Raw genomic sequence first — 21001 nt, 5'->3', positions numbered from 1 at the left:
CGGGGGGTGGTGCTTTTTTTTGCTGCTTGGGGCAGCAAAAAAGTTAGAGCTGGCCCTGACAGTAGGTGAGGGTGCAAGTTACCAACAATAAAAGGGGGTTAGTTTAAAGTCTTACTACTTTCCCGAGGGGGTTGGTAGAAAGAGGATGTACTGTGTGAATATAGAGAGTATGAACTGTTCTTGTACCTGGTTTTTATGTTGAATCATGTTTTTCTTCACCTAAAAAAAAACAACAACAATGAATTTTATGGCTGCTGAATTGAGAATGTCTTCAAACATGGCCTGCTCCCTGTCACCACCTAGGAATGGGACTCTTTTAACCAGCATCATCCTGGACCTCCTCAAGTAGGGAAATAAACAGAGGCTCATGTTCCTTTTCAGGGTAACAGGTCACAGGAGATGAAAGAAAGTGGCAACCAAAAGTTAGGCGAAATTTTATTCTACAAGTGTCCGATCTCAGTCTATCAAGACTGCCCTTCCATTAATTATGTATATACTATTGTATATCTCAGCCTACATCTTGGATCATCTCAAGCCAAAGACTCATCCTATTTCCCTATTAATTATTATACTGCACACACCCAATGTTGGGCATTTCCAACTCTGTGCCACACGCCTTTTCCATCATTACCTCAAACTCCTTGTCTGGATCCCAGATCACCAAGTCAGCATCCATCCCTGTGCACAGCGTCCCCTTGTGGTCATCCAGTCGGCTCAGGCTGGCAGGATTTTTGCACATCAGTTGCACCATGTCATGAAGGGAGAATCCCTTGGATTTTGCTGAGGTCCAGAACAGAGGAAGCCCTGCATGTGGTTCCAACAGCAATCAGGACATGTGTAGGGGGATCAAGGCTGTTACTGATGGGTCAGGTCTATCGCCTGCTCATGGAAGGTCACACATGGCTTCTGAGATTGAGCAACTGAAGCTGGAGAGGTCTCTACCCTCCATGGTCCTCCATCAGTAGTGGGAACAAGGGTCTCTGTTTATTGTAAGTGTGGGTGCATTTATTTCTCATTACACTACAGGGGCTGATAACAGTGGCTAGAGCTAGCCAGAGCTTGGACAGCCACTGCAGCCTTCCTCCACATGCCTTAGCCAACAGAGGCTGTGTGGAACGCATGCCCACAACCCTCATCGCTGTCCCCTTCAAGTGCAAGATGCACTCCTTCCACCTGGCCTTTGCTGATAAAAACTGACAATGCAGTACCCAGAACTGAACATTAAACAACAAAACAGCCACATGCATTATTTCCCCTGGGACTTGGACGAATGAATGGTCCACATGTGGCAGATGCTAGGCCTATCGCTTAATGCACTACTGGAAAGTGCTCAGATACCAGGGTGACAAACATGGTAGGAGAACATGAATAGAATAATGCAGAAGGACTGGGCTAGTCATCTTGAGGTTTGGGCAGTAGATAAGGCAGAATACAGCTAATGAAACCACCGGGGGGGGGGGGGGGGGTCAGAACTGGAGTCTGAAGCAGCCCCCATCCCCTCGGAAGATGACCAAGCACTGAGTTGCCATGAGTGTACACTAGGGCTTAAGTTCTCAGAGACTATTTCGCAGTTCTCAGAGACTATTTCCCGCCTTGAGGGCTCGGGGCTTCAACTGCAAGGCCGGGTGACTTGGGGCTTTAGGGGGGGGGAGTAGGCACTGGGGCTCACAGCTTCGGTCCTATGTGGGGAGGCACCAGGGCTCCTAAGGTTTTGAAAACATTTACTGGAGCTCTGCTCTGGAGGGCTCTGGCTGAATTTAAGCCCTGCTGTACACCATATCTGGCAGACTCAATACAGCCAGGCTGTTCTGACCCACCCCTCTTACCAAACTGCAGTGAGGCAATGCCTCCCCGGGCCTTGAAAAAGTCTCCATCATCCAAGATTTTGAGGTCTGGTGAGCCGGGGTTATGGGCTGACACCACCATATCGATCAGCCCCTCTTGCAGAGCACTCCACAGCTGCTCCTGGAGGCACGAGAAAGGGAGAGGTTAACCTCATAACAGGCTGGGATGGGTGGAGGACTCTTTCCTGTACAGAAGAGGGTATTTGCTCTGCCAGCTAGTCTCACAGGACCATTATTATATGCAGAAAGTCTTAAATTAACCTGAGTCATCCTGTCATGATATATGGACTCTCAGTCCATTTTATATAGAAGACACTGATTAAATTAAACTACTAGATATAAACACAAACAAGGAGGTTTCTACACAGCTCCTGTTCCAGCTTTGTTTCCCTGCCTGGACCCGTGTCCAGTGTACAAGACAGCTAGTGACTGAATAGCACACAGCCCCATAGCTTTATCAGTACATCTCATCCTACAGCAATTAATTGCAACTGTCCAAACCCAGCTTCCCCCTAGCTGATGGCACACCAGACCCTGCCAGAACCACAGGAAGGAGCAGCGAGCCACATGCGCTCTTCACACCCCCTTGCCCTTCATGCCTGGTCCTGGAGGGCTGGAATGTTCCTGGCCTGACAAGTTTCATCTGATGCCTTTCATAAGACAGAGAAGTGGTTCCACCTGACAACATCAAATGGGACATTCTGCTTGCTGAGATGGGCTCCATCATCTTCCAGGGGGCTGCTGTGAACTGAGCAGTGGGGAGACGGAAGCTAGGAAAGATCCCTCACTGACTGAAGAGAGGCCTTTGTTATCACAGCTTTAATAGCCTCCTGTCCTGGATACCCACAACCCAGGCTGGTTTATACAGTACCTGGACCTTGCTGTAGCCAGACAGGTAACTGCCCAGCCCTGCCTTTCTCCTGGGGCCTCGGCAGCCTGGCTTCTGCTCTCTTGACTCCACAGCAGCCACCCTTGCCAAGGTCATCAGCTACCTTTCTGTAGCCAAATCCAATGCGGCCAAGCCCCAATCCATTCAGGGACCTGCTGGCTTGTCCCTGGTCTCTGAGCCCATCGGGTGCACTCGCTTCACATTTTCAAACTTTTCTCTACAATCTCGGGGGCTAGAAACTGAACTAACACAACCCACAGCCCCTGTTCTCCTGTGAGACTGTGACTTCCCGAGCTGGGCTTTACAAAACACACCAGATATCTTGAAACTCAGGAGAGCTGACACCAGTGCAGAGCTCATGGCCTCTTCATTTGTGTCCTTTTAACTGACAATAATCGTAACACCTGCCTCTTAGCCAACACTTGTCACCAGTTAGTCTCCAAGCGCTTGACAAAGGAGGGGACATCATTACATCCATCGCACAGAGAGGGAAACCAAAGCACAGGGAGGGGACGCAACATGCTCCCAGTCACCTAGAGGCTGACTGGGAGTAGAACCCAGGTCTTCTGAATCCCAAGCCAGTGCTCTAGCCATTAGGGAACACTGCCTTTGGCACCATGGAGCACTTCATCTTCCTGGAAGCATTCCATTCTTGAGGCTGCAGAGCCTGCACTTTCCTGCTTCTCCTACTGCTTATCTGAGGCTCCTTTGGTACTTCCTTTGGCAGTACCTCCCCTCCTCCCTCTGTCAATGTCCTTGGCTCGCTCCACCCCACGTAACTTCAGCACTAATCACATGGTTTAGCTAGGAGACTTTTGTGCTGGTGACCCTCAGCCCTACCTTCCTGTCCTTAACCAGGCACCCTCTGTTCAGCCCGAGAGCAATCATCTCTGTTCAGACCATCCCTAGCCCCTGCCACTCTCCCTCCATAACATGTCCAAATCCCATCCATTCCTTTCTGTTCCTGCGGCTAAACCCCTTGTCTGGGCCTTGGTCACCTAGAGCCTTGGCCCTGTAGCCACCTCCTTCCCGAACCTCGCTGTGTCCCACAACAGCCCATCCCAAGAGTGGACCATGCTTGATCAAGGCCACACTCAGGGATTCACCACCAGGTGGCTGAAGCAGAGGAGACATGAGTGACAGAGTTGCCTGGATTCTGCAGAATGGGAGTGAGGGGCAAGAGGATGGGATCCACAGAGACTGAAGAGCTGGCCCAGTCTGACTTCTGCTGCTCCTGAAATGTATCTTCTTAGATGGTGGCCTTGTTTCCCTCCTTTGCTGGTGCCCCCTTCCCCCAGCCCTGGTTATGCTCATGGCATCTGATGTCTTGGGCTGAGATTCCCCTCTGGAGCCCCTCTAGGTCTCATTACCTGATTAGTTTTGGCCCTGATAGGAGGACAGCACTTGTAGTAGGTGCCCCCAGGTGGAATGCGTTCAGACGTCAGGGTGAGGTAGTGGTGGGCAGTCTCTACAGTGAGTGGTGCCCCTTTCTGGCGAGCTTCTCTGATGATGGGCAGGGCTTGAGCAGAGGAGAGATGGAGGATGTGGCAGGGCACCCTATTAGGAGAGAGCGTGAGACAGTTATCCTGCTGGCTGGGCAGCTCTCCTCAGGCCAGTGACTTCACTCCTCATCTCATGATGGTTGAGAGCAGAGCTGAAGTGTCACCACCTGTGGGTTAGGGGGAAGGCCTTGCCCATGACTTAGCCACTGTCCTCAGTCTCACTGATGAGCTGGCAACATAAGCGATAATTAGTGACTCCAGCTCGGTTTCCTGGGGCTTAAAGAGAGACTGACCCCAACTGTGGTGGTGAAGCACCAGAGCTAAGGAGGAGGGTCCCCTCTGGGAAGAGCCTGCAGAAGCCAGCATGTGAGCCGCACAAGGAGCAGAAGGGAGCCCCAAGCTAGGGTGTGTGAGGCTGAGGGAATAGAGGAGATGCCCAGGAGGCGTTTGAGTTAAAAGAGAAGCTCTGCAACAGGGAGATCCCTGGGGAAGGGAGGCAGGAGAACCCTGCGGGAGAAGCTCTGCAGGGCCAAGAGAAGAGGCCAAGAAGCAGAGGCCTTTAGTGGCACCTGAGAAGGGCAGGAGGACTATTAGTTGGGCCTTTTGGTACCTGGAAGGGGACTGAACCAGCGTGTGACTTGGCCAGAGAGCCAAGCCACAGGAGACCCACAAGGCAGTCTGGAGAAGAGAGCAGCTGGGCGTGGCCCCCACAGCACAGGAAGTGGCCACCAGAGGGGTATGAGAGATAATATCCCAGGCAAGGCTGCATCTGGGCAGGAGGGGGTGCCCGAGAGGAAAGGACACGCGCTTACGCCAACTCACCGCACCTATGAGATGGGCGAGGGAAGGGGGTCACTGGCTTCCCTGCTGGAGGGGAAGCCCGTGTGTGTGTGTGTGTGTGTGTGTGTGTGCCTTTCTGCCCAGTGATGGGTTGCCCTCAGTTTACATTGCCACGGCTCTCTTGGCATGGATAGGGGCCACACACCCTTTTGTGCAATGAAAGCAGAGAGCCGGATGGGGGGGGCCTGCAGAGAGCAACTTTCTGGAGGTCAAAGGTCACTGCCATTAAAGCACTCATGTTTCTCCTCCCTGCTTCCCAACTCCAAAGAGAATGGTTCCTTACTTGTACTGGAGGCAGAGATTAGCGATGGTCTGGACGGCCTCCACTTCCATTGCATCGGGGCGGGAGTCCAGGAGTGCCCTGTACTCTGTGGGGTCTGCATAGACACCGGAGAAGGATATAGAGTCAGGTTTGCATCTCGAGGTGCAGGAGGTTTGTGCCTAAGGGACATAGTGATGTGCTCCTGGACTCCGTGGGCTATTTACACAAGCGGAGGACCTGGCCCCGGATGTGTAGGGAGTGGCTAACTGCCCAGAAAGGGTTACGGCTAGGGGAATTTTATTCCGTGACCCCCCTCAGTAGGCTTTTGCTTTCAACATTCATCGGTGTCATGGGGTGTCTGTGTGTGCCCTGCCCTGGCAGCGTAAAGGGGCCTGAATGGAAGTGAGAGTCAGGCCCATATGCCTCCTGCAGGCTGTGTACATAGAGAGATGTGCTTGCCGTATGTTTCCATCCCAGAGTCGTCACCACGTACCCTCTAGTGCCGGCTTCCACTGGCCCAGCTCTTGCTCTGCGTGGAACTGGAAAGCGAATCCAAATGGAGGGAAGGGTTAATGCTAACAGGTTGGGGAGGTAAGCCCTTTCCAAGGCTACTCCTCTCATTACCCTCCTTTCCCATTTGTGGAAGGAAACAGAAGGGCCTGGTGGGTCACACTCTGAGCCATACATTAGAAGAGCCCTGCTGTCTCCTTGGGATTGAAACCGCCTGTCCTGGGGGGTTGAGATAATACACAAATGATGGCAACTTCCTCCCTTTCTGGAGTGCCAGGAAAGGTTGGCTCTGTCTAATCTATCAATGGCTTTTCTGGGATGCTTGTCCCCCAGGTTTCCATGTGCTCTGGGATCACACTAGAGGGGGAGAGGCTTGTCATGGGGATGGTTGTCTTTGAAGGTAATATTTGAAGGAGGAAGCTGGAAACCAGAATCTGCTTTCAGTCTCCAGGGCAGGAATGCTGCCCACTGAACCATGTGGGTCCTCCCCTGCCCTGCCCTTGGTGCAGTTATTTACACTTACGCCAAGTGCGTGGGAGATGCTGCTGTTCTGATTTGGTAGTGTAACACGGACATACCCTGGTCATTGGCGGGCGGGATCAAACCTGGGACCTCTGGAGCTAAATGCATGCACCTCTACTGCATGAGCTAAAAGGCATATGGCTGTTAGTTAAGGCTGTAGAGCAAACTCATTAATCTCTCTTTAAGTGGTCTCAGTGCCACTCAATGGGACAGAACACCACGCCCAGGAGGTGTGTGGGGTACAGTAGCACTGGGGTTTTGAATCTGAAGAGAGAAAGCAGGGACCTGAACATCATGGGACCAGGGTAGCTGAGCATAAGCAGTGACACTTACCAAGAGGACACAGTCTGTGCCTTGCAGCTCATTCATTGCCATGTGCAGATCTTGGAGGCTGACATGAGGGAATTCCTCCACTCCACTTGCAATCAGGGAGCACTTAAAGCCTGGGACTCCAGCCTGCAGCATGGACAGGAGCTCATCCTAAAGCAGGCAACAGAAGTGATGCACTCAGGCCTGGACATCCCACTATGCACCGCTTCTGCCTAATGCAGCCTTTGCAGGGTGTGCATTCCAACCCTAGCATTTGCTGCAGAATGATAGCCTGGCCATCTGAGATGATAAAAGTAGGGCAGTGACTGAGATAGATGTTATGTTCTACGTTTGCAGGTTATCAGGCACCTGGTTCAGCCAGCCCTTCTGGATGGCTCCAACTATGAGAGCCACATTTAAGCAAAATCTGCCAAAGAACGAGCACCTAAACTACTGTCCATATGCCCCACGAGGCATCGTCCTAGCCAATAACTCAGCATGCATATGGGACAGCTCTGCTCCACAATGGATAGGGCCATCAGTTTCTTCAACATTTACCTCCAGAGAAGGTCAAATTCCAATAGACTTTGAAGGTCAAGATGCCCCTTAGTAGGCAAATCCTTCATTTCAACAGATCAAAGCTGTATTTGTGCTAGTGGTTACCCAACAACTTTGCTCAGCCAATGCCCACTAATCTCTGACCCCGTGCTAGGACAATGGGATTCTATGATTATTATATTTACTGCCCCATTGCTAATAGATTGGACCAACACAAACCTCCCAATACCTGCAAGCTGACCCAGCCCAGACGCCCCTTCTAACAACAGCAGGGACTGGGATTCTCTCATCAGCCTCACAGGAGCCAAACCCTGACGCCATTGGAGTCAATGGGAGCCTTGCCAGTGGCTGCAGATTTGTTAGCAGCATCCCTGGGACATTGTTCTGTGTCCGTTCCCCAAGAGAGCCCAGTGTGGTTAGGCAGATCAGCTGAGTGGGAGGCATGTTCAGCATTATTGACTGACCCATTCATCACAACTTTGTTGGACTGATCAGTTTCCTCTGCTTTATTTCGCAGTCTGCACTGATTGTGCAGCATTTTTTTAGTGACTTGCAGCCAGGTTTCCAGAAGCACTAAGCCCGTTGGCTCCCTGCACTGAAACTCCCCAGAGAAGAGATGAGTCCTGGGTATCTGCCCTTGCCCCATTCCAGCTGGTATTTCATGCTGTTTCATTTGCTGAATAACAGCCACTGACCTGGTTTCCAGGGATGACTCCACCCCAGAAGGCTACATCCACATAGCACTGCCCTTCGGCAGACTGCATCTTGTCATCAAAGTTTGCCAGAGTTGTGGTTGGGGGAAGACAGCTCCTGGAGGGCATAGAGAGAGACAGCACCTTAGTGAGGCCCAGACCCCTTTCTTGACTGGAAGGGAGAATGCTACAGAGATGTAGAGAAAGAGTGCACAAGGAATGCGGGATGAGGAGAGTGCAGGGTAGACAGGGGCGCAGCTAGCTCCCATAGACAGAGGATGATTAAGACAAAATGGGGACCAGAGCTACCAACAGTTTGGTGCTCCCTTAGAACACTCGTCCCCACCAGACACTTCCTCCAAAGCCCTGAGCCCCTACAAATGGATTATACTTCCTAGTCCCCTGCCAGCGGCAAGCCCCTTTATGTTCTCATCCCCTGTAGATGGTCTCCTTCTGCTATCGGGACCCTCCATGCCTGGATCCCTACTTCCCCTAGTTCAGCCTTCAGATGGACATCAGAATGAAGATCTTTGCCCCTCCTCTCAGAATAAACTTCTGCTTATAAATCCTTTTTCTTTTCGTCCTGAGAGTACTAGGTGTAGCCAGCAGAGAGCACTGTTGGACCACATTTGTCACTCAGGAGCTGAGCGCAGTGGCAGTGCTTGCTGGGAACAGGCAGATTTGGATGCAGTTTATTTCCCTTGCATCTCTGAGCTGCAGTTTGTAGGGGATTTGTCCTGCGTTCCAAGCTGCATGGGGTGGCGGAGAATAGCTTCACCCAGCGGCACGTGCCACAAAGGAACTTTCCCCCAGCAAAGGCTGGGCTTTCCCTGACCTGGCAGGAGTTTAGCAAATAGCATGCACCCATTGAGCTCCCATTCTTTTGTCACCCCACACCTTTCACAGACAGAATAACTCAGCAGCATTGCAGAGGCAAAGGACGACCTGAACAGCACATGTTCAACACCTGCAAAGAGTGGGCTGAAGTCCTGGGGCCAGATCCTCAGCTGGTGTAAATTTGCTTAGGTTCATCCTTTATACCAACGGAGGGTCTGCCACATTCTGCAGGGGCCCTGATCCACCCTCCCATTGCAGGTGATGGAAAGATGCCCATAGATTTCAGTGGGAGATGGCGTGGGCCTAACTATCCACATGCAGGACAGGCGGGTCTCCAAGACCCATCAAACCCAGTGCAATGCACAGTGAGGAGCCACTTTGCTCTCCGCTCCATCCTTCCCTTTACAAAGGTCATGCTATCATTGTATGGGCCCCTTCCAGTGCATGGCAACAAGGAGGTAACCCATAGGTGTGTGCAGTAATGCTGCTCCCACCCCGCCTTCGGTACCGTACAGCGGCATTGCCACCAGGGTTGTGACGCCTCCTGCAGCAGCAGCCTTGGTTGTAGAAGAGTAACCCTCCCAGGTTGTGTGCCCTGGCTCACATGTGTGGACGTGAGGGTCTATGATCCCGGGCATCACCACCAGATCACCGACGTCCAGCACCTGTGGGGAGAAAGGAACTCACGGACAATCCCGGGGAAGGGAGGTCATGTTAGAATCCTCTCAGCCCACATCAACATTGCAATTAGCACTGAAAAGGCCCAGTGTCCCAGGGTGGCTGGCCCTTTATGGGGAGATGGGTTCAGCCCCAGCCACTCTCCTGGTGGGGGAGGAGAGATGAGGTAAGCCATATGACCTAATCAGGCCTGGGGATAGATAGGGATTGTCTGGATGGAGCCGAGGATGAGCTGAAGTCTCCTGCAGGAGTCCCAGAGAGATCTAGCAGGGGAGGCTGCTGGTTGGGTGCTGTGAGCTGGCAGGCTGCGGGCGCCCCAGCAGAGCTGTCTGGAAGGAAGCCCTGTTGTCAGGATGATTTTGTTTCTTTCTGTTTCTTGCAAGACTTTGTTGCCTGCCATGGTGGAGCTGCTGCGGGGGCAAGGAGAAGCACAGAAGTAACTATGGTAGGAGGGTAGTGGAGTCCCTTAGCAAAGCGGGAAGGCTTTGGGCCTGGAGGCTGGGCTTCAGGGGCATGGTGCAGACCTGGCAAAGCAAATACAAACTGAGCTGGGTTACTGAGGGTGCATTTTAAGCACTGTTTTACCACAGCAGTTGCCCCCAGATTATGATTTCTGCTCCCCCCCATGCACAAACACACACATACACACACTTCAGGCAGTGCTAGAAGTGGTCTGAAAGGAGAGGGCTGCTGGAAACTGTACAGCCACAATAAATCGGACTCCAGAAGGGGAACCTTTTATATTAAATACTCTGGACTATGGAAAGTCATGGGGAGGCGCAGGAGGCGAATGTGGGGTGCCTGCAGGGCCACCCTTTACCACAAGGGGGTACTCTAGTGGTGATGTCCCTGCTACACCCAGTTTCTTGCATGCAGGCTAGAACCCTGCAGTGGGACTGGATGGGATCCCGTGGATCCCAGGACTGCTGCCATAAGTGGGAGTGGGTAAAATGTACTTTGTTGCAGTCAGGAAAAAAGTCCAGTCTGGGGGGGTTTGCAGGAAAACACTAACTCTCTCGTCACCTTGTCCTATATAGAATTTGAGCAATGTACAGCAAGTTTTTCTTTTTTAAAATAAAGGTTTTAATACTTAAATTTAAGCAAGGGATAGAAAGAGATCTGATGTCTCATATAACGTGAGTTAAAGTATTTTTACGTGGTTTAAGCAAGATTTGTTTTATTCTTTTAGTGGTAAAATTGTTGTTTTAGTAGCATAAAAAACTCTGTCTCTTTTGCAGAATCTAAGGTTTTTGCAGGTGGAAGTGGGATAAAAATGCAAGAAACTATGTGGGAGTGGGTGGGAGTGTATTACGGGGCAGGACTGGATCAGGATTTTAAAAATAGTCCCGTGCAGGGCTTCACCATCAGGAAGTGACTTCCAGAATGATGGGAAGATATGGATTTCCCAATGACTTCCATGAATACCTCCAACAGATGTACTAGGCCAGTGAGGTAGCAAATGTTCTAAAGTTCATCTGCACCCAGGTACAATTCCTACACACTGTCAAAACGGCTCCCTAATCTCAGACATGCCAGTCTGATGATCCCAGTTAATCAATGATTTACTTTGCTATTCTTTTCATGTCTCCAGTTTGCTCCTGTGCACTAGATCCTGCTAAGATCTTTTAATCAGGTATTAAAAATATGCCAAACAAATTTTATGGCTGACTTCACATGTTCATGTCCCTGATACCAAGGGCCAAACTTGCAAAAGGGTGTTCTTCCAATTGTGGGTGAAATTTGCACTCGCCAAGTTTGCACCTCTACTTTAGAGGTGCAAGTGCTCTGATGTGCACCTTCAGTTCATCTAAGAAGTGCAACACTGTAGGTTCAATTTACACCTACAGAATAGGAGGCTTGGCTTCAGCCTGTTTGAAAATACACTGTTAAGGAGGACCAGAAGTGACCCGTGCCTGCTGATAGTGTATGTGTGTGGCGGGGGGGAGGGGCGGAGTGAGGGCAGGCAGCTTCAGCAGTGTTCAAGCAGCAAATCTGGGGGGAGAGGGACCCTGTCCCCTCTGAGGAGGATTTCCCCTCTGCACGCTCTAGCACTTACCTGACAGAACAGAGGTGATCTTGATGAGCTGGGCCCAGCTGGCTTGCCCATGCTGTGAACTTCACCAGAGCTGTGTGTGGGTGTGATTTTTGTGTCTCTTCCAGACCCATGATTCTGGTTCAGGCCAATCTCTGGGCCAGATCCTCCGCTGGTGTAAACTGGCATACCCCGTTGACTTAAACAGTGCTACACTAACTTACACCATCTGGGGATCTAGCCCAAAGCAGTCAAGTTTTCTGGCTTCTCTCTCCTTATCCAGACACTGATAAGCATAGAATCATAGAATATCAGGGTTGGAAGGGACCTCAGGCGGTCATCTAGTCCAACCCCCTGCTCAAAGCAGGACCAATCTCCAACTAAATCATCCCAGCCAGGGCTTTACCAAACCTGACCTTAAAAACCTCTAAAGAAGGAGATTCCACCACCTCCTTAGGTAACTCATGCCTGTGCTTTACCACCCTCTTAGTGAAAAAGTTTTTCCTAATATCCAACCTAAACCTCCCACACTGCAACTTGAGACCATTACTCCTTGTTCTGTCATCTGGTACCACTGAGAACAGTCTAGATCCATACTCTTTGGAACCCCCTTTCAAGTAGTTGAAAGCAGCTATCAAATTCCCCCTCATTCTTCTCGTCTGCAGACTAAATAATCCCAGTTTCCTCAGCCTCTCCTCATAAGTCATGTGCTCCAACCCCCTAATCATTTGTTGCCCTCCGCTGGACTCTTTTAAATTTTTCCACATCCTTCTCGTAGTGTGGGGCCCAAAACTGGACACAGTACTCCAGATGAGGCCTCACCAATGCCAAATAGAGGGGAATGATCATGTCCCTCGATCTGCTGTTAATGCTCCTACTTATACAGCCCCAAATGCCATTAGCCTTCTTGGCAACAAGGACACATCTGTTTTCCCCCATTACACACACCTGAAATTGTGATAACGGGGCACAACTAGCGTATTTACTAACAATGTTTATGGGAACTTGAAAGGAAATGTGTGCTGACCAGTACTCTGGTCTCTGAGAGCCCTGGCTCACTACATTAAGGGTCAGCACTGAGGTAAAGAAAGAACATTTTGATTACTTCCAGTGATGCCAGTTGAACTGTGTAGTAATTCCATTCAAATGAGTGGAGTTACTCTCAGGTCACGGAGGTCACAGGCTAGCCATCTATATAGAACTAATAAAATGGCCCAGCATCTTGCCTACAGCTAAGGATGGGTACTTCAGGGGCTGCCTCTACATTATTTGTGCCAAGTTCCAGGGGCCTGATCTCACTTCCACCAGTATAATCCACTGGGTTAGACCCTCAGTGGTGTAAATCTACATATACCTCTGTACTCTTTGGAGTCTGCAGATTCACCTGAGGATCTGCCTTAAATTTTCATTTTTTGCATTGATTTTTAAATGCAACTACTCTAACCCTGATAGCTGTTCCTTCTATCTTTGTATCCTCTCTAATATTTGATACATGGTTGTTTCCTCAATACCAGTTCATCTAGCACTTTGGCCCATACTTGCCTTCTCTCCGCTGGCACAAGCCCAGCTCCTCTTGGGCAGAATGTCAGCTATCTTGCCATTGCAGATGATGATTTCAGCCGGGCAGATGGTATTATCCAGCACCACCCTGTTACTTCTCACAGCCATGACCTCTGAGCCCACTTCCACTTTGGCCGCCCCTTAGTGGGATGGGGAAGAGAAAGGGAGCATACTTAGAATCCAAGGACATAGTGCAGTTAAGGAGAAGACCAGGCAGTTGGACTCTTTGTCATTTAAGAGAAGTAAATTGACAGTGGAATATTGTTGTCGAGGGCAGGCTGGGGAGAAGGGAGCTGCTCCCAAAGTAAGCCATTTTGAGGGGGCTTATATATGAGATAAAACACAATTCGATTCCCTCCTCTGCGTGCTTATGGTCTTTATTGTTAGAGCAGAGCCCAGAGGTCCAACCTGAGCTGGAGATCTCATGGAGCTAGGCCTGGAACATATACAAAGTCAGAGACTGTCCCTGTCCCCACAGCTTATCATCTCCGTAGACCAGAAAGGCACAAAGGTGGAGACGGGGAGGGAAGAGCATTATCGCTGTTGTATGGATGGGGAGCTACGGAGAGCGAGTGGCTTGCCAAAGGTCACCTAGTAAGCCAGGCAGACACTGACCTGAGCCAGTGCTCTGAGGCTAGTGCGTGAAGCCCAAGCACCCTTCCTTCCTAAAGTTCTGCTCTCTGCACACCTGTACCCCCAGCATAGTTGCAAACATCCAGCCAGACTAAGTGGTGTTTGTTAATTCCTTCCTATGTCTAAAGTTCGGTCTTGTGCCAGTGAAGTCAGTGGGAGTTTTGCTATTGATTTTAATAGGAGCAGAATTTGGCCCCACCCCTTTACAGTTGCAGATTTTCCCCTCACTTTCCTTGAGAAGTGTTTTTCTTCTCATGGATGTGTGCCTATGCAGGTGTGTGTGTGTGTCAGTGCAGGCCTTTATCCAATGGAGACCACCTCCTCTAGCCCCCAGGAAAACAGTATTTGAAGACTTCCCATCGCATTGCACTGCTGCTGGGGGTTCTCACCCCCATCCACTTGCTAACTGCATGCGGAACCCAAGACAACAGCTCAAGCGGCCTATGACACAGAGACCTCTCCTCCTAGTGCTCGGTGGGTGTGGGTGGAAGCTTGAGGAGCTAAAAGTGGCTACCAATTCAGCTCAGGAGCGAGGACAGGGAACCACGAGAGACCAGCAGGGGTTGGCTAATGTTCAAAGGGATTGATGAGGCCCAGCTCCCTGACCAGAATGTTCACAGGCAGTTTAACCCTGTGGAATTGCTGCCTTTAATCCTGCAAACAGAGCCCTACCGGAGGAGGATTTCTGCTAGCTAGTCCTAAGCGTTCTCTCACCTGGAGGTTGGATCTGTTCCTTACTCACCTGTTTGGGAGGCTTCTCCGTGTTTTGTAGACATCCTAAACTGGCACGTGCTCTGCCTTTCTACCTGGCACCTCCTCGATGTTGATTCCGCTTGCCTGTCTCACACTTGTGAATGGCTCCTTTTTCAGTAAAGCTCTGGAGCAGGAGAAACTTTCCAAATGACCCCAGTGGGGATTTTCCTCACTCCCTCAGCAGGGATGTGGCAGGGAGGGGATAGTTAATATTTGATGAGCTCTGAGCTTTGCAAACAGACAGCCACTTTTACCCAGTGCAGGCCAAGTACTTCCATGGCTTTGACCTTTGAACTTATTTATTTTGTTTCATTTCTTAGCATAACTTTAGTGCTGTGGCAAGCCACTGAACTGATGACAGTGCAACAGGGGACAAGTGCCAGCTTCCTCGCAGCCCAGCCAGTGAGCCTTGAGCACGTTCTGGGAAGAGCATCTCCAGGAGTGCTTCAGCCTTGCTGCTTATCCAAGTCTTCCATTGTACATTCTTTGGAGACGGCTGCAGAGGGTTATGTGAATCTGAACTTTCTGAGATCAAGTTCTTGCTTAGATTGTCAGCTCTCTGGGGCAGGGACTGTTCTGTGTTTGTCCAACACCATGCACACTGGGCTCCTGGGCTATGGCTGAGGTTCCTACATACTACCACAATATATTTGACTGACTCTGTAGGCAGTTAGATCTTGGAGAAATGCTGATTGTTAACTATCATTTTAGAAGCTGTGCATGTCACTGATGATGTTTGTTTACTTCCTTTAATCTCTCTGATTGAATAATTCCTTAGGTGCAATGCTGCCTCAGTGATATGGAAAGCAAGCAGACAAAAACATTATATGGTGTAAAAGCACTCCAGGCACTACATCCCATTATCTAGCACCTGCACCATCAAGTGCTTTTGCTTTATTTTTATTGATTTTTTTTTTTTTTTTTTTTTTTGCATGGCAAGGAAACCAATACTGCATAAACGCTGCACTCTCTTCCTATACTATTAAGCAACCATAATGTCAAAGGCACGTTCAGCCCTAATGACACATTAGTCTAGATTTGGATATATATGAATTAATAATAAACCTCCAACCTAGGCTTTATTCTGTCCCCCTAGTTAGGCAAATAATTTCCCAAACTGTAGGAAGAGAGAGTCTAACACAAGCAATACCCATGCCTAACAAGTCAAAGTGAGCATTTAAAATACCCAGGAAAGCCATACTGAAGCTGACCTACTTATCCTTTCTCACAGTAATTAGTACAGTGGCAGAAAGGGGCCCCAACAAGATCAGGGCCCCATTGTAGTACATGCTGTACAACCATGTAGGGCCATCCCCAAGATGCTTGCAATATAAATACACTGGACAAAGGAAATATACCTTGGCTAAGGCCACCCATGACATGTTGGGTGGGGGGAGTAAAACCCTGAGTTTCCATGTCTGATCTGCTGGACCATGTTGCGTCGCTACCGTCAGCTACTGCATCCTGCTGGCCATTAATAAAGAAGTCAGAATGTATATCATAAAAGCAGGTGTACGTCCATGGAAATCAGTGGAGCTATGTAGATCTGCACCAGCTGAGGAGCTGTGCTCTTGCGTTTCTCAAAAATACAAATGATTTTGTAGCTCTGTACTTTCCCTTGATGGGCCAGAATCCAATTAACAAACCAGCCTACCAACCCCTGTCCTCCCACACTCCCCCAAAAAGCACCATCGCCGTCCCCAGCTGATGCCTTCATTTGAACTGTGCTACAGTTTTTAGCCTTAAAATATGGAGACATTAAAAAAAATTCCTCATCCCTCTTAAAAGAAAATCTCCATGTCATTTCATATACCATTAGTGTATACCAGGGATCGGCAACCTTTGGCACGTGGCTCGCCAGGGTAAGCACCCTGGCAGGCCAGGCCCGTTTGTTTACCTACTGCATCCGCAGGTTTGGCCTATCGCGGCTCCCACTGGCCGCGGTTCGCCGTCCCAGGCCAATGGGGGCGGTGGGAAGCGGCGCGGGCTGAGGGATGTGCTGGCCACTGCTTCCCACCGCCCCCATTGGCCTGGAGCGGTGAACCGCGGCCAGTGGGAGCTGCGATCGGCTGAACCTGAGGACATGGCAGGTAAACAAACCAGCCCGGTCCGCCAGGGTGCTTACCCTGGTGAACCGCATGCCAAAGGTTGCCGATCCCTGGTGTATAGGATACTGGACAGGAGTAAGAGTTAATACTATGTAGTTCTTTTCATCAGTAGATCTCACAAGTGCCTTACAAAGGAGGTCAGCCTTGTTGTAGGAGCAGTAGTGATCTGTATGCTCTGTATAACCTGTATTTTCAAAGGGTCTGTTACACCTTCCCCCCACCGTTTTGTCTCCTCTCCCTCTTTGAATACCTGTGAAGTGGCTTTCCCCCTCCCCTCCTTCCTGGAGTGCTTGTGGAATGAATGGGCTGCTTGAACAGCTGGAAGATCAGAAGAGCTCCCAGGTAGACAAGGTGTCTGGGACTCTAAATAGGCAGCGCTCACACACCCAATGCATGGACACTGTCCGAGGTGGAGTGTGACCAACCAGATGCAGCCAAGTCATCTCTAGTCGCAGGCCATGAGGAGCAGGTCTTTAAAAGGGGAAGGGGCCATGGGCTAAGCAGTGCACTCACAAGCTTGTACCTCCCATGAAGGCCCTTTGCCCGGACTGCCTGGCCAGTGGTTCACCACGTTGCATTTCATTGTACCTCGGGAAGACTTATCTTCATTGCACTGTCCATTGCTGCGCCATGGGACACTTACCTTGAAGGATCCTGACATCTCCAGTGCCATGCCTGTCCTGGGGGTGTGAATATGCGAGTGTGAGTGTGACCCCCCCCCTTTTGAGTTTAGTTATCAGTATAATAAACATGTTGCTTTCTGCCAAACTCTGGTGGGTCATTAGTTCTCCCTAAGCTTACTAGCTGGCCCAATTTCGGGTAACAAGCCTCATAATCCCCATTGTACTGATGGGGAAACTGACGCACTGGCAGGGGACATGACTTATCGAAGCTCACCCTCCCACAGAACTCAGGTCTCTCAAGTCCCACTGTAATGCTCTATTCATTGACCACACTACTAGCTGAGTTTGTTTGACAGCCTAAATCCTGAACCCTGAGTGCAGCCCTTATCTGAGGATTTTCACGCCAGCGAGGGAGATGGAATCCTCCCCACCAGGGCACAGAACATCAGTTTAGTCACTGCTCCGCTAGTGTGATCCCTGGACTGCAGTACTAGCTCTGGCACCCTTTATCAATGGGGGCGGGGGTTGTGCAGCACATCTACATGTGAACCTATCCATTGACCCATCGCCTGTCCATCTCTTCTGCTGGGCTACCCCAGAGACAGCTCCTGTGGAGGTCAGTTCCTCTGCGCCGTGGAGTGCAGGTGCCCCCATTTCCCTGTGCAAATGCACCATTGCCCACTGTGGTGCTGCTGTGCTAGGCAAAGGGGCTGGAACCGGTGCTCTCAAAGGAGAAACGTGTGCTGGATTTTTTTATATTGTGCTTCTGTTTATAATTTATTGTCACGGACCCATCCAGTAATAACACACCTCTTCAGAACTCCATACACTGCTGACAGATGTTAAAGTGACAGTTCTGATAGAGAGACATAGATATTTAGTGAGCGTTCCAGATTGATTGGGCTGGGGAGGGTTAATATCTGTTTGTAGGAGGCTGAGGTGGGTGGCAAACAATTGGCTCAGTGTAAATTTTAAATTGTAAAATGATCTTGGCAGCTTTCCCTTTTCGCTTTGTGTTTTTGCTGATTTTTTTTTTTAAAGCAAAGGCAGCTGAAGGCTCCTGTGAAACTGGCTGATTGACAGGCTTAGAAATGGCTATTCATTAGGGTTGCTCCAACAATATAGGCACAGCAGGTACTTGCCTAGTGCAGGGAGATGCTTAGTGGTTCAGTTTGGAGCAATTGTTAATAAAGGTCTAGAGACAGGTTAGAAAAAGAACCATTGAGTTTAGCAAGAATTTAGCTGATTGTCTCGCCAGCAGAGGAGCTTTTCTTTCATCTTCCACCTCCAGACCCTCCAGAAGAATAGACACTAAAAGTGTTATGGGATGGGTTGTGAAGTCCTTCTGTCTCCCTCCTGCTTGCATCGCAACATGTAATGGTGTGAATAAGAGGAGGAACAGTGGGGAGGACACATGGCTCTTGGTTTTGTTTTTTGGAGTGGGCTCTGGGTGCTTGAAGACTTGACCAAGCCACTTGGTGACTCCGCTGGGTGGGTCTAAATGATGCAGGCACAGGGTATGGTGAGCACAGGGCATGCTCATTAGATGTTTGAAACTGCCTAGTTGATTTCCATTGTGGGTAAGTAGCCTGACAAGACACCCCCTGAGTCCCTCTCTGAGAACGAATGGGAATTCTAGGGGAGGGAACCAGAGTGGAAATCTCAGTGGTGGAGCAGTGCAAGGACCAGAGAGTGCTGCTGCATGGATTGGGATTCAGGGGCTTTGCCAGTTTTGCTGATTTAGACAGCAGGCTCCCTAATGCCTCTGGAGAAGATGAAGACTAGGATGGCTGCAGATTGAACTAATTGCAGACTGTTGTTGCATAGACTCAAGGGGAGTTTGAAGGAGATTGTGGGGCTATCCTTTGTTTCCCAATTTTAAAGAGCCAGCATGCCCTACAGAGGCATTGGATACCATTCCACAGAGACGGTGAAGGGTAAATATTTCCTCCCAGAGAAGAGCCCTAGGACAATGTATGTATGTACATTGTGACAGACCCAGACCAGTGGGGTACAGGAGTCTGGTAAAGGGCAAATATACTGGTCACTGGATGAGTAGTTTTCTGTTCCCTGAGTGACCAGAGAAGGGGCTGCGCTAGAGTAATCAGGAACCTGCTAGAACCAGTTAAGGCAGGCAGGCTAATTAGGACACCTGGAGCCAATTAAGAAGAAGCTGCTAGAATCAATTAAGGCAGGCTAATCAGGGCCCCTGCATTTTAAAAGGGGCTCACTTCAGGTTGTGGTGCAAGTGTGAGGAGCTGGGAGCAAGAGGGGTAAGGAGCTGAGAGCTGCTGGAGGATGGAGGAGCACAAGCGTTATCAGACACCAGGAGGAAGGTCCTGTGGTGAGAATAAGGAAGGTGCTTGGAGGAGGCCATGGGGAAGTAGCCCAGGGAGATGCAGCTGTTACAGGAGGCACTATAGACAGCTGCAGTTCACAGGGCCTTGGGTTGGAACCTGGAGTAGGGGGTGAGCCCAGGTTTCCCCTCCCAATTGACCTGGACTGTGGGTTCTTCCAGAGGGGAAGGTCTCTGGGCTGTTCCCCAACCCACATGGTGAATCTCTGAGGCAATAAAATCTGCCAATAAGCGCAGGACCCACCAAGATAGAGGAGGAACTTTGTCACAACATATGTATAATTATATTCTATACTGAACTTGTGGTAGTAACAAGAACTAAAATTTGGGGACCCCCCCTCCAGAAGTGTTATCTTTAATTATCTTGTTATTAAGAACATACAAATGGCAACACTGGGTTAAACCAATGGTCCATCTAGCCCAGTATCCTGTCTTCTAACAGTGATGAGTGTCAGGTGCTTCAGAGGGAATGAACAAAACAGGCAGTCATCAAGTGATCCATCCCTTATCCACTCCTACCTTCTGGCAGTCAGAGGTTTAGGGACACCCAAAGCCTGTCCCTAACAATCCTGGCTAATAGTCATTGATGGACCTATCCTCCATGAACTTATCTAATTCTTTTTAACCTAGTTATGATTTTGCCCTTCACAACATCCCATGACAATGAGTTCGACAGGTTGACTGTGTGTGGTGTGAAGAAGTACTTCCCTTTGTTTGTTTTAAACCTGCTGCTTATTAATTTCATTGGGTTCTTGTATTATGTGAAGGGGTAAATAACACTTCCTTATTCATCTTCTCCACACCATTCATGATTTTATAGGCCCCTCTTAGTCATCTCTTTTTCTAAGCTGAACAGTCCCTGTCTTTTTAATTTCCTCTCATATGGAAGCTGTTCCATGTCCCTAGTGATTTTTGTTGCCCATCTCTGCACCTTTTCCAATTCTAATATATCTCTTTTGAGATGGGGCATCCAGAACTGCATGTGGTATTCAAGGTGTGGGCATACCATGGATTTATATAGCAACATTATGATATTTTCTGTCTTATTGTCTATCCTTTTCCTAATGGTTCCTAACATTCTGTTAACTTTTTAGCCTGCTGTGAAACATTGAGCAGATGTTTTCAGAGAACTATCCGCAATGACTCCAAGATCTTTCTTCAGTGGTAACAGCTAGTTGAGTCCCTATCACCATATATGTATAGTTGAGATTATTTTTTCCAATGTACATTACTTTGCATTGATCAAACATTGAATTTCAGCTGCCATTTTGTCACCCAATTTTGTGAGATCCCCTTGTAACGCTTCTCAGTCAGCTTTGGTCCTAACTGTCTTCAGTAATTTTATACTGTCTGCAAATTTTGCTATCTCAGTGTTCACATAATTTATGAATATGTTAAACAGCACAGTCCCTAGTACAGGTCCTTGAGGGACTCTGCTATTTATTCCTCCTCATTGTCAAAACTGACTGTTAGTTTCCTATTTTTTAACCAAT

General features: G+C 49.4%; 1 protein-coding gene across 1 annotated transcript in view; it reads right to left on the bottom strand.

The window, feature by feature from the left end:
• Positions 1 to 14444, bottom strand: part of LOC117882937 (allantoinase, mitochondrial-like) — a 16069-nt gene extending 1625 nt beyond the window's left edge. The window contains exons 1-11 of the mRNA XM_034781830.1: positions 14411 to 14444; positions 13018 to 13175; positions 9279 to 9430; positions 7932 to 8046; positions 6703 to 6849; positions 5831 to 5876; positions 5359 to 5452; positions 4104 to 4290; positions 1827 to 1965; positions 632 to 804; positions 187 to 219 (exon numbers count right to left, since the gene is read on the bottom strand). Of these exons, the coding sequence (XP_034637721.1) occupies positions 187 to 219; positions 632 to 804; positions 1827 to 1965; positions 4104 to 4290; positions 5359 to 5452; positions 5831 to 5876; positions 6703 to 6849; positions 7932 to 8046; positions 9279 to 9430; positions 13018 to 13175; positions 14411 to 14444 (1278 nt within the window). The remainder of the gene's footprint in view (positions 1 to 186; positions 220 to 631; positions 805 to 1826; positions 1966 to 4103; positions 4291 to 5358; positions 5453 to 5830; positions 5877 to 6702; positions 6850 to 7931; positions 8047 to 9278; positions 9431 to 13017; positions 13176 to 14410) is intronic.
• Positions 14445 to 21001: the final 6557 nt, after the last annotated feature.

Source organism: Trachemys scripta, chromosome 9, assembly GCF_013100865.1.
Source record: "Trachemys scripta elegans isolate TJP31775 chromosome 9, CAS_Tse_1.0, whole genome shotgun sequence".
Classification (NCBI taxonomy): Eukaryota; Metazoa; Chordata; order Testudines; family Emydidae; genus Trachemys; species Trachemys scripta.
Note: the sequence above shows the minus strand (reverse complement) of the source record. Positions and strands in the feature narration are given on the sequence as shown.